Source organism: Cherax quadricarinatus, chromosome 25 (genome assembly GCF_038502225.1).
Source record: "Cherax quadricarinatus isolate ZL_2023a chromosome 25, ASM3850222v1, whole genome shotgun sequence".
NCBI lineage: Eukaryota > Metazoa > Arthropoda > Malacostraca > Decapoda > Parastacidae > Cherax > Cherax quadricarinatus.
The window spans coordinates 37,624,677-37,637,686 of NC_091316.1; the positions used below are offsets into that span (position 1 = coordinate 37,624,677).

The following is a 13,010-nucleotide window of genomic DNA, read 5'->3' on the forward strand; positions in this document are numbered from 1 at the left end:
CTTCTGGCAAGACAGTGATGGAGTGAATGATGGTGAAAGTTTTTCTTTTTCGGGCCACCCTGCCTTGGTGGGAATCGGCCAGTGTGTTAATAAAAAAAATAATATATATATATATATATATATATATATATATATATATATATATATATATATATATATATATATATATATATATATATATATATATATATATATATATATATATATATATATATGCTAAAATCATCATAGATTAATGGATAAATTAAGGTCATTGAGTGACTTAAATGATTTCAACATGGTTAGTTTTGACGTTACTTCCTTGTTTACAAAAGTTCCAGTTGATGCTCTACTAAGTTTCTTACGTGAAGAACTTGTTAATTAAGATTTACCATTGCCAGTTCCTACTATCAGACAGGCCGATCTGCTGATCGACCTGTCTGTTTGCCTGACTTACAGTTTTCTGTTCGTTGCCTGACCCAGAGTCTGCCTGCATGAGTGTGTTTGACTGCCTGTCAGTTACTCTGGTTGCCTATCTGTCTACATGATTACCTGTTTGGCTGCGCGAATTTCGGTCTTTCATCCTGAATACCTGTCTGTTAAGCTCACTGTCTGAGTGTTGTCTGCCTTTTCTTTCTGCCTAACAGCCAGTCTGTAAACCCAATTGCTTGCCTGACAGCCTTTCATACCGAGTGTCTGTCTCTCTGCTTGACTATTTGTTGACGTGACTGTCTCTCTGTTTACATCACAGACTTATCCACTATCTTTTTAATTTCTGCCTTACTGTCTGTCTGTCTTTCACAATGATTTATTTTTACCTTTCGTTTCATGGTAAAAATGAAATTTTTTTATAAAATATAAATAAATATTTCAGCAGAATTTACCTGTATGAGTATTCAGCCAGGAGTGAAAAGTGCATTGTAGGAGTGAAAAGTGCATTGTAGGAGTGAAAAGTGCATTGTAGGAGTGAAATGTGCATTGTAGGAGTGAAATGTGCATTGTAGGAGTGAAATGTGCATTGTAGGAGTGAAATGTGCATTGTAGGAGTAAAATGTTCATTGTAGGAGTGAAATGTGCATTGTAGGAGTGAAAAGTGCATTGTAGGAGTGAAATGTGCATTGTAGGAGTGAAATGTGCATTGTAGGAGTGAAATGTTCATTGTAGGAGTGAAATGTGCATTGTAGGAGTGAAATGTGCATTGTAGGAGTGAAATCTGCATTGTAGGAGTGAAATGTGCATTGTAGGAGTGAAATGTGCATTGTAGGAGTGAAATGTGCATTGTAGGAGTGAAATGTTCATTGTAGGAGTGAAATGTGCATTGTAGGAGTGAAATGTGCATTGTAGGAGTGAAATGTGCATTGTAGGAGTGAAATGTGCATTGTAGGAGTGAAATGTGCATTGTAGGAGTGAAATGTGCATTGTAGGAGTGAAATGTGCATTGTGTCTGAAGAAAGTGCATGAGATTTAACGTAAATATGTGATGTTGATGGAAGTGTATAAGATGCTACGAGAGATGTATGGCATAATATAAATAATGATAGGCTCTGACTACCTCAAGTCTCTTACTAGGAACACAACCTCAGCCTTCTTTACTCCTCATACTTTCTTTTCATTTGCTTTCAGCTAAGTTTCACTCTCTTTCCTCAATACAAATGCCGTCTTCTTCTCATACCAACCTAGTATCGGGCAGACTTCTTCATACCAACCTAGTATCGGGCAGACTTCTTCATACCAACCTAGTATCGGGCAGACTTCTTCATACCAACCTAGTATCGGGCAGACTTCTTCATACCAACCTAGTATCGGGTAGACTTTCTCATACCAACCTAGTATCGGGCAGACTTCTTCATACCAACCTAGTGTCGGGCAGACTTTCTCATACCAACCTAGTATCGGGCAGACTTCTTCATACCAACCTAGTATCGGGCAGACTTTCTCATACCAACCTAGTATCGGGCAGACTTTCTCATACCAACCTAGTATCGGGCAGACTTTCTCATACCAACCTAGTGTCGGGCAGACTTTCTCATACCAACCTAGTATCGGGCAGACTTTCTCATACCAACCTAGTATCGGGCAGACTTTCTCATACCAACCTAGTATCGGGCAGACTTTCTCATACCAACTTAGTAGCGGACAGACTTTCTCATACCAACCTAGTATCGGACAGACTTTCTCATACCAACTTAGTAGCGGACAGACTTTCTTATACCAACTTAGTATCGGGCAGACTTTCTCATACCAACCTAGTATCGGGCAGACTTTCTCATACCAACCTAGTGTCGGGCAGACTTTCTTATACCAACCTAGTATCGGGCAGACTTTCTCATACCAACCTAGTATCGGGCAGACTTTCACTTCTGTTTGATGAACGTCCTTCTCCTGCTGCTGTAGTCGACCCGTTCTCGTCCTCAGGTCCTTGGATGGAATTTCAGATGTTCTGTTAGTCATTACACCATTTGGCATGCTAGGCCAACTATGCTTTCCACTGTCATCGTTCTCAGGGAGTGCTCGTACCAGTGCAGCATTAATACTGGGAGATAGAATTAACATTCAAAACTGTCAACTTTAGGGGATGACTTTCCGGAACACTTAGAAGGTCTGAATAAGTGAATGTCCGGGATTACATTTACCTGTGTTGCTTCATCTTCTGTCGTTGTTGAGACATTCAAGAGTCCCAAAACTATCCTACTAAATATTCTGTAATGTTCCATTACATAGTGATAGTAGGGAATTTTAACTTTAGTCAAATTGACTAGACTTCTTTGACCAGTAATCTGGAGTCCAGTGACTTTATGGAAACAGTTCAGGACTGTATGCTGAAGCAGTGTGTAACAGAGCCTACCAGGGGTAATAATTTGCTGGACCTAGTCTTGTTAAATAAGGAAACACTCGTAAATAATCTGGAGATCGCTGAAGAGCTTGGCGCAAGTGATCACAAGTTCATCACTTCTAGCAATAGCTGGGATTACGAGAATAATGATAATACGGTAAAGTCCTTGATTTTCGTTCTGCCGATTATAATGGACTTTTGGAACACCTGTCTAATCTCGATTGGGGTTATCTAGCTAATGATTTTATTGACAATGATCATACTTACGATTATGAAGAGATCTGCGTTTATGATTTTTTCTTAATAATATACAACATTCTCAGAGTATATACATTCCCCAAAGAGAAATTAGATGTAATAATAACGATCCTAAAAGGGTTAACAGGAGGCTGAAGCATCTATTAGGGGAGAAATGGGGAATTTATAGGCGCATCAGAAGGGGAGAGGTTAACCTTACTGACCAATATGTTCAGCTTAAAAGAGAAGTAAAAAAAGGGAATTAGAAAGGCTAAACGTGACTATGAAATTAAAGTTGCTAATGAATCAAAGACTAATCCAAAAGGGTTTCTTTCAAGTGTATAGGACGAAGGTGAAGGAAAAAGTAGGACCTCTGAAAATTGGGAATGAACAGCTGACGGATAACGAACTGGAAATGTATTCCCTATTTAATGACTATTTTTTTGTAAAGTAAAAGGACACAAGTGCAACTAATGTGACATTTATTGTGGCAACGTTTCGCTCTCCAGGAGCTTTATCAAGCCATTACAAACAATACATGGACACAGAGGGTATATAAAGGCTCAGAGTGAGGTGAATACTAGTGAGGTACCATTCCGATGTTCACTAGTGGTAGTAGTAGTAGTAGTAGTGGTAGTGACAAAAGCAATTAATTCGTACATGAGTAAAAGGATATAAAAGCTATTACTTGGGTAACATAAAAATAGGTTGGACAAATATAAACTGGAATGAGGCAGGTTGTTTCAGTGTTCACTCTCTGTGCTTTGTGTAGTATAACAGGAGAGACTATGTGATGGCAGGGTTTACTGTTTTCAGGAGGATTCTTGCTAAGACTTCGGAGATGGTGAAGCTGCCGAATACAATTAAACAAAACAACGGCAGCTTCACCATCTCCGAAGTCTTAGCAAGAATCCTCATGAAAACAGTAAACCCTGCCATCACATAGTCTCTCCTGTTATACTACACAAAGCACAGAGAGTGAACACTGAAACAACCTGCCTCATTCCAGTTTATATTTGTCCAACCTATTTTTATGTTACCCAAGTAATAGCTTTTATATCCTTTTACTCATGTACGAATTAATTGCTTTTGTCACTACCACTACTACTACTACTACTACCACTAGTGAACATCGGAATGGTACCTCACTAGTATTCACCTCACTCTGAGCCTTTATATACCCTCTGTGTCCATGTATTGTTTGTAATGGCTTGATAAAGCTCCTGGAGAGCGAAACGTTGCCACAATAAATGTCACATTAGTTGCACTTGTGTCCTTTTACTTTACATATTGTCGGTAATTCTACCAACTTTATTACGACTATTTTTTTGTCAGATTTTACACAGGAAGACATAAATGAGATTCCAGAAATTAACAATTACTCAGTTCCTGATGAATTTAAATTAACTAATATTATTGTCACGAGGGACATGGTTATCAAACAGATAGACAAACTGAAGCAAAATAAGTCCCCGGGACCCGACGAGTTGTTTTCCAGGGTACTTAAGAAATGCAAGATGGAAATTAGTCAGCCATTAACGAGTGTGTTTAATGCGTCCATCGTTACTGGTGTTGTGCCAGAGTTGTGGAAGATGGCTAATGTGGTTCCTATATTCAAATCAGGGGATAAGCCCATTCCATCAAATTACCGTCCAATATTCCTGACGTCTATAGTAGGCAAATTATTAGAATCATTTATAGCTGACATTATTAAAAATCACCTGAAGAACATAATTTGATTAATGAATCTCAGCATGGGTTCACAAGAGGTCGTTCCTGCCTGACAAACTTACTGACGTTCTTCAATAGAACATTTGAGGCAGTAGACAGTGATAAAAAATATGATATTGTTTATTTGGATTTTAGTAAAGCCTTCGATAGAGTACCTCACAAGAGACTCTTAAGAAAAGTGGCAGCTCATGTTATAGAAGGTAAAGTTCTAGCATGGATAGCGGCATGGCTTACCAACAGAAAGCAGAGAGTTTCCATTAATGGGGTCAAATCTGAATGGGAACTAGTGGCGTTCGGATTTGGACAAATTAATGTCTTGGTCTGAAAATGGCAGATGAAGTTCAATGTCGATAAGTGTAAGGTACTAGTCCTTGGTAATGAAAATAATCCTCGAAGCTATACACTAGGTGAAGTAGAGCTTCATCATACAGAATGTGAAAAAGACTTGGGAATCATGATAAGCAGAAATCTAAAGCCAAGACAGTAGTTGTGTATGAATGGTATATAATACCGACAAGATGAGAGTAAGACACATGTGCAACATCTGGGTATCTTTATTGTAGACGTTTCGCCATCCAGTGGCTTTATCAATACAAATTCCAGGACATAACTTGAAGACAGTAGAACTATGTACAGAAGATGAGGTAATCAGTCCCTCAACCTAGGAGTAGGTGCGAACAGCACCATAGGTTGAGGGACTGATTACCTCATCTTCTGTACATAGTTCTACTGTCTTCAAGTTATGTCCTGGAATTTGTATTGATAAAGCCACTGGATGGCGAAACGTCTACAATAAAGATACCCAGATGTTGCACATGTGTCTTACTCTCATCAAGACAGTAGTGCCTAAGTGTGATAAATTAGACACATGTGCAGCTGTAGGGTATCTTTATTAAGGAAACGTTTCGCCACACAGTGGTTTCATCAGTCCATACACAGGAGAAGCTTGAAGACTAGGAGGAGAATGAGGTAATCAGTCCCTCAACCTTGAGTCGATGTGGTCAGTCCATCAATCTTGAATAGAATAAGGCATATGAGCAGAGAAGGAGCTTTTAAACCGTAGGTAGGAGAGGTGCGGCAGGCGTAGGTGGTGTCACATTTGCCCAATGTGGAAGTAGGTCGTGCCCAAGGGTTAGGCAAGCGAAGAATTCCCAAGTATTAAGATCCCAAGATTGATGGATTGGCCACATCGACTCAAGGTTGAGGGACTGATTACTTCATTCTCCTCCTGTTCTTCAAGCTTCTCCTGTGTATAGACTGATGAAGCCACTGTGTGGCGAAACGTTTCCTTAATAAAGATACCCTAGAGTTGCACATGTGCCTAATTTATCAACGTGTCGGTTCTGTGAACCATTCATCTACAGTGCCTCAGTGTGCGCAACAAGGCCAACAGATTACTTGGATTTATCTCAAGAAGTATAAGTAACAGAAGTCCAAAAGTTATTTTACAGCTCTATACATCACTAGTGAGCATTAAAATGGTATAAAATACCGACAGGTTGTTAGGTAAGACACATATGCAACAGTTAGACAACTTTATTCCGAAACGTTTCGCCTACACTGAAGAAGCCTACTGTGTAGGCGAAACGTTTCGGAATAAAGTTGTCTAACTGTTGCATATGTGTCTTACCTAACATCACTAGTGAGGCCTCATTTAGATTATGCTGCTCAGTTTTGGTCCCCTTACTATAGGATGAATATAGACTCATTAGAGAACATACAGAGAAGAATGATTAAAATGATTTACTGTGTAAGGAACCTCCCGTATGAAGATAGACTTAAAGCCTTGAATCTCCACTCTCTGGAGAGACGTAGAATGATGGGAGATATCATTGAAGTGTATAAGTGGATGACGGGCATAAGCAAAGGAGATATTAATAAAGTACTGAGAGTGTCGAACCAGGTGAGAACTAGAAATAATGAATTTAAGTTAGATAAATTTAGATTTAGAAAGGACATGGGTAAGTACTGGTTTTCAAACAGAGTTGTGGATGTGTGGAACAATCTTCCCAGTAGGGTAATAGAGGCTAGGACCTTGGGTAGCTTTAAAAAGAGATTGGACAAATATATGAGTGGGAGGGGCTGGGTTTGATTGGTGTCGTGGGTACGGGAGTAAATTCTTGGGTAGTTTAGGGTAGGGGTGGTTTTGATAAGGACCTGCCTTGTATGAATCAGTAGGCCTTCTGCAGTGTTCCTCCATTCTTATATTCTTATTAGCTCTCTTTTGTATCATTGTATTAAGTGTGTTAGATACTACCGACTAGATTTCTAAAAATTTAAGAACCACGTAGTTAACTAGGAATCCCTGGAAGAAGCACCCTTAATAGATTGCCTATTTTTTTTTTCCTTTTTTTTTTTTACTCCAATTTCCCGATTTCATCTCACGCATAACTCTAGAACATCTCATCCACTGGGCTTCAGTTTTCAACATTTGTGTTTGGTAACTATGAATAAGTTCAAGGACCCATAGTTATGCTCATGTGCCCTATATCCAAAATGGCTGAGCCATTCCCATCGTCCTGGAATGACTCAGATATAAGCTCCAACTTCCTCACTGACACAATTTCAAACGTTCAAAAAAGGCGCCAAAAATCGACAATGGCGTACAATGAAATTCTTAGGTGTAGGTATAAATTTTACCAGAGTATTGCAAAATAGTATGGCAGTTTTATTCCTCTTATATCAAATAATTTTAAATTAATTTTGTCTGAACGACTTCAATATTTAATATTAGGCCAGAATAGCACCCATATTTAGGGCCAGAATAATACCCTATTTATGGCCAGAATAGTACCCATATTTAGGGCCAGAATAACAACCATATTTATGAAGAATTGAGACACTTATGCAACACATGGGAATCTTTATTGAAGAAACGTTTCGCCACACAGTGGCTTCATCAGTCCAATACAAAGTAGAAATGGGTAAGTAGAGTAGAAGTTCGAGGTAATCAGTCCCTCAACCTGGAATCGATGTGTTCAGTCCATCACTCTTGTAGGAAGTGTAGAGTAGAAGTTCGAGGTAATCAGTCCCTCAACCTGGAATCGATGTGTTCAGTCCATCACTCTACAAGATTGATGGACTGAACACATCGACTCCAGGTTGAGGGACTGATTACCTCATACTCCTCCTCTCCTTACGCCTTCCTCTTTGTATTGGACTGATGAAGCCACTGTGTGGCGAAACGTTTCCTGAATAAAGATTCCCATATGCTGCATAAGTGTCTCAATCTTCAACTTGTCGGTTTTTCAAACCATTCATCACAAAGCGGATGATAAACCACAAGTTTAGTGGGAATAGTTATAAATACGAAACTTATATAGTTTAAAACTTGGAATCGTTGAATTCAGATCAATTACTTAAGAATGTCTTATTTGATAGTCTTCAAACTTCTACCACTGGTGGGTAAATCGTTTCCTATTCACTAAGCAGAGAATGCATACCACGGTTCGGATAGGGTTTGAACTCATGGCGGATGATTCATCCAACTAAGTAACTAATTGGATGACTCTTACTGTAGCCAAGTGGCCCAGTGCCTTACGCACTGGCCTGGAGTTTGACGACTCATTCACCATGGGTTCAAGCCCCACCCGTACCGTAGTCTGCAATCGTGCTGTTATGATACCGTGAGAATGCATATTCTAATCAGCTTTAAACCCGGAAGGCTCGTGTATGCTAATAGGCAGTAAATTTGCATTTTTCATTTTTTGGTCAGCTTTATCATATTAAATTATCAAAATAAAAAAAAATTCTCTTATAGAATCGTAGAGAACTTTAATTGGAATGTGAATGAGAAAAGTAAACTGAAAAAAATGGAAAAATATGTGTTTTTAAATTTAACAAGGGACACTTTCCTATTTCTCTAAACATTCTCGTTTTCACTGAAATATTTTCATTTAATAATACTCAATAATACCTTATTTTTCTGGCTTCAAATTTTTAATTTTTGTGTAATGTTATATGTGAAGACAGGCTTCCTTATTTAGTTCAAATTTTTAGTATCTGTCTATCGTACTTGAAATAAGTTGGCATATTTAATAGTGTGTTGATGTCATTTTGCCACATATAATCTCGAAATTACACCGTATTATATTTTCTTGTTGCATCAATTTGCCTTGATGCTGGAAAGGGCTTTTGATCAAAGGAGCTGTACTTATTTTCCCCGCGTTTGGAGCTGATTACAATATAACAAATATGAATGGCATCGTTAGTTAGTTAAAGATTAGCCGGTATTCTCCCGGCCCAGGCCTTTTCCAAGTGGTGGCCCGGCCTTGGCTCCCTCTTTAGGGAGTGTCTGAGACCTAAGTCTCCCATGGGAGGAGGCACAAGTACCTCCTCATCTTTGGGACCAACTGTCCCCAGGCCTAGCCACAAGCTAGGCCTCTCTGGTCTGCCATCCCCGCCACAAGAGGGCAAATGGGAATGACAGTCTTATGAGCTAAAGGCTCGGGCTCAGGCACCTACCCTACCCTAGAAGGGTTAGGCATGGTGTCGATCGAATGGCATCAATCTTCATTGATGCATCGTATGAAATGGATGGAACATTTCGTGTGTTAAGGTGTGAAGCATAAATTTGGTTGGATTCTGTGTTATAACTGGACGATGCATCTTCCGGTAAGATTCAAACTTATCGCTATGTTTTCCTGTTAGGGGATAATTTGTTGATGTTAATGTTTTCATGTGTTAATTTCGTTATGTAAATTGGTTTCTGTGAAATAATTGAAGAATATTTCTTGTGGTCAAAAATAATTAGTGCAGTTGACCGTCGAATTTCATTATTCCTTTTCTGAATGCAAAACTATATTTATTTTCTATAAAATGTATTTTTTGTTGATATTTCTGGGTGTCTGGAATAGATTAATTGGATTTACATTATTTCTTATGGAAAATATTAACATAAAATACATTGTATAGAGAATAACTATAGTTTTACGTACAGAAAATGGATGATGAAATTTGAGGGTCGACTATTTTATTTGCTTATCCAGGTTTAACCAACTATACATGGACACCATGCCCAGCCCTTCTAGGGTAGGGTAGGTGCCTGAGCCGGAGCTTGTATCTCACAAGAGTGTCATTCCCATTAGCCCCCATGCGGCGGGGATGGCAGATCAGAGAGGCCTAGCTTGTGGCTAGGCCTGGGGACAATTGGTCCTAAAGAAAAGGAGGTACTTGTGCCTCCTCCCATGGGAGACTTAAGTCTCAGACACTCCCTAAAGACGGAACCAAGGTCGGGCCACCACTAGGAAAAGGCCCGGGCCGGGAGAATACCGGCGAATCTTTAATGATAAATAATTTACGAAACGAAAAAATGGATACTTCTTTTCATGCGATATTTCGGTTTAGCTTCAACTTTGCCATGCTAATAACCAAATATTACAAATATTTGGATTCTTTGAAAGGTCTGGATAGGATATTATCTAACTGCGCAGCGACAGAAATGCATCTAAGTTTTTCTTAATGTCTTCCGCTAAATTAGTAACGTGTGGTGGAAATCTCCCCATCCCAATTGTAGGCATATTTTTATCGGAAACTGTGACAAAAAATAAAATAGTATAGCTTAGTGTCCACACCTCATTCAAAGAGTTATTACATCCTTACGTGTTGTGTCTGCTTCTGTCTCTATGACAAATGCTTCCTTAATTAAGGTAACCTAAACGAAGGCTTAGGCTACCTTAATTTCCTTATAAGATATAAATGAGTAGATAATATCCATAGAGAAATATTTTCTTGCTCTATTTAGAAAATAGTTAATTGTTTCATTTCTATGTCATCCTGTGTCATCAAGTTTTTTTGTTTTGTTTTGTTTTTTTTATTTAAAATATACAGTATACATGCATATCACACATTGACGTAATCATAATACATGAAACATTTATAAGAAAACATCCTTATAACTAACGGATGACAACCTACCCCTGAACATACATAATAAAATGGCCACTAGCCAAAAACTGACATTTATATTCATATCTTGTCATCAAGTTACCACATCTGTGTAGACCAGACTAGTGGAGAAATGTGTAAACAATGTATGTTCATAATCTCTAAACATTAGTATCACTTGTTGCGCTAATTCACACTGATCACTAAATTAGCAGTTTTTATACTGGCAGCAGTGACAATAATAGTAGTAGTAGTAATACTGAGAGTAGTAGCAGTATTAGTAGTGGTGTAGTAACAGTCGTGGAAGTCGTAGTAGTAATAGTGGTAGTGGTGGTAGTGGCAGTAGTAGTAGTAGTAGTAGTAACAAGAAGTAATAACAATAATAGTAGAAGTAGCAACAACAGTAGCAGTAACAGTAGAAGCAATAGCAGTAGTAGTAGATGCAGTGGTATTAGTAGGATTAATATTACTTTATGCTACAATGCATTGAATTACCGTCGCAGTGCTAAAAAAAGAAAAATCTCGAAATTACAGCTTTTTGTCCAAAATTTCCCCAAATAGTTTCAGCCCTCGTACAAAATCTTAAGTATTGTATATATAATCAATGAGGAAAGTGTTCCTAAGATCAAACATGTATTTTCACACGCCATGGCTCCTATGAGACTATTGCCTTGTGTGTTATGGACGAGTTAATCTTCGGTAACTCTCGTGGAATCAGAGACGACCTGCTCTTACGTCATTATCAACATCCCTAAAAGTCAGTTCAGAAAACGATCATTAATTAAAACCTGAAATGTTAGTTTTCAAACGATACATTAAAAATAACATTGGTAATTAGTTATCACTCTGTATGTTAAGTAGAAATCCCAATGCTAACTCTCGAGCACCAATAATGGGAATAACTTGGAAATGTTGTTCTCCAGTTATCACTAGTAACGAATTAGCCAGCAAATCATAATTGTGTCAACCACAAATTTAGTAAAACAACCAAAAATGTTTGTCCATATTACGCCATACAAAAGGATAAACCTAAAAACGTTAATCCCCAAAATACATAACAACCCAAAAAGATGGTCCACTAACCATACTTAAGCAACAACCCAAAAACTCTAGTATATTGTACTTACTCTCTTTGCCGTTCCTTGCTTGAGACAGTGACGTCACGAGAAGCCAGATGAAAATCACGAATTCCATTTTCGTCATTTTTATTACCCTTTTTTACTTCTTTTATGGGATTAATTTAAAATAGTAAATATTATCCACTTAGACGCTATGTTTGGCTTTTAGCTTTTGTATGGATTAAGTCAGTGAGTGACGTACTGTCACCGTCTCAGCATCATCACTCACATACACTTTACCTCACCGAAAAAAAAAGAATTTCTTTCTTACTCATAGGCAAAAATACAGACATCTATTGCAGGTACATCTATTTTTTTTTTTATTTTTAATGTTTATCTTTAACGTTTCTTGGGTAGGAAGAGCTCCACCATCAAAACAGAAGAGGAAATAAACAGTATTTGGAAGTCTTCGATGGCCAGCCAGCCAAAACAGTCAGGAACAGAGCAACGATCTTAACCCAGCACCAGTGAGAGTCGAACTGAGCGGCGCTCCCAGCATCTCTCTCTACCCTCTCCTGCTCTCTCCCCTCACTCTCTCCCTCTCTTGCCTCCTCTATCCTCCCTGTCTGCCTGTCTCACTCGACCCTACTCCTCTCGTCCTCTTTTTCATAGTCCTCTCCCCTGCTCTCTCTCGTCTCTCCTCCCTCCCTGTTTCGCTCTCATTCTCTCTCTCTCTCTCTCTTTCCTTTTCCCCGCCAGTAATCCCGACCTGCATAGCTAGCAGCATCCTTGGACAGCATGCTGACGGCTAGGCTCCTCGTTGCTAATGCACACCTTCACTCAGTTTACACGCACTCAACGCTAACTCCCACGTTTCAGCTATCGATTTAACATTTTGGACAAAAGAATGTTCGAATAATGCAATGTACCTTCAGTACAGCGAAATTGTAATGTTTTTAGGGGGATCTCATGAAGTGACTGGAAAGAGGTAAGTGAATTCATTTTACCAACATTGGTCTGTTTATTTTTTAGTGAATATATTTTTACAACATTTATAGAATCAGAGCTGACGGGTATTAGAAATTATATATATAGAGTTAGGTTAGGTTAGGTTAGGTTGGTCAGGAAACAGGACAAATGTTGTTAGTAGTTCTGTTAGGATATGATTGTCTCAACGCAGTTTCGGCAAGAAAACGAAGCGCCTCTTGTAAATACACAGCTGATGGTCGACACTGCCAGGGTTTTCTTGATCACCTGAGATTATCAGTGAATCAGTTTTCTCGATT

General features: G+C 38.7%; 1 protein-coding gene across 1 annotated transcript in view; it reads right to left on the bottom strand.

Annotated features, from left to right (window-relative positions):
- The window catches only part of LOC128689900 (nephrin-like), a 919,379-nt gene extending 907,082 nt beyond the window's left edge, over positions 1-12,297 (bottom strand). Inside the window, exon 1 of the mRNA XM_070088696.1 lies at positions 11,794-12,297. Within this exon, the coding sequence (XP_069944797.1) occupies positions 11,794-11,869 (76 nt within the window). The 5' untranslated portion in view covers positions 11,870-12,297. The remainder of the gene's footprint in view (positions 1-11,793) is intronic.
- Between the last annotated feature and the right edge of the window lie 713 nt (positions 12,298-13,010).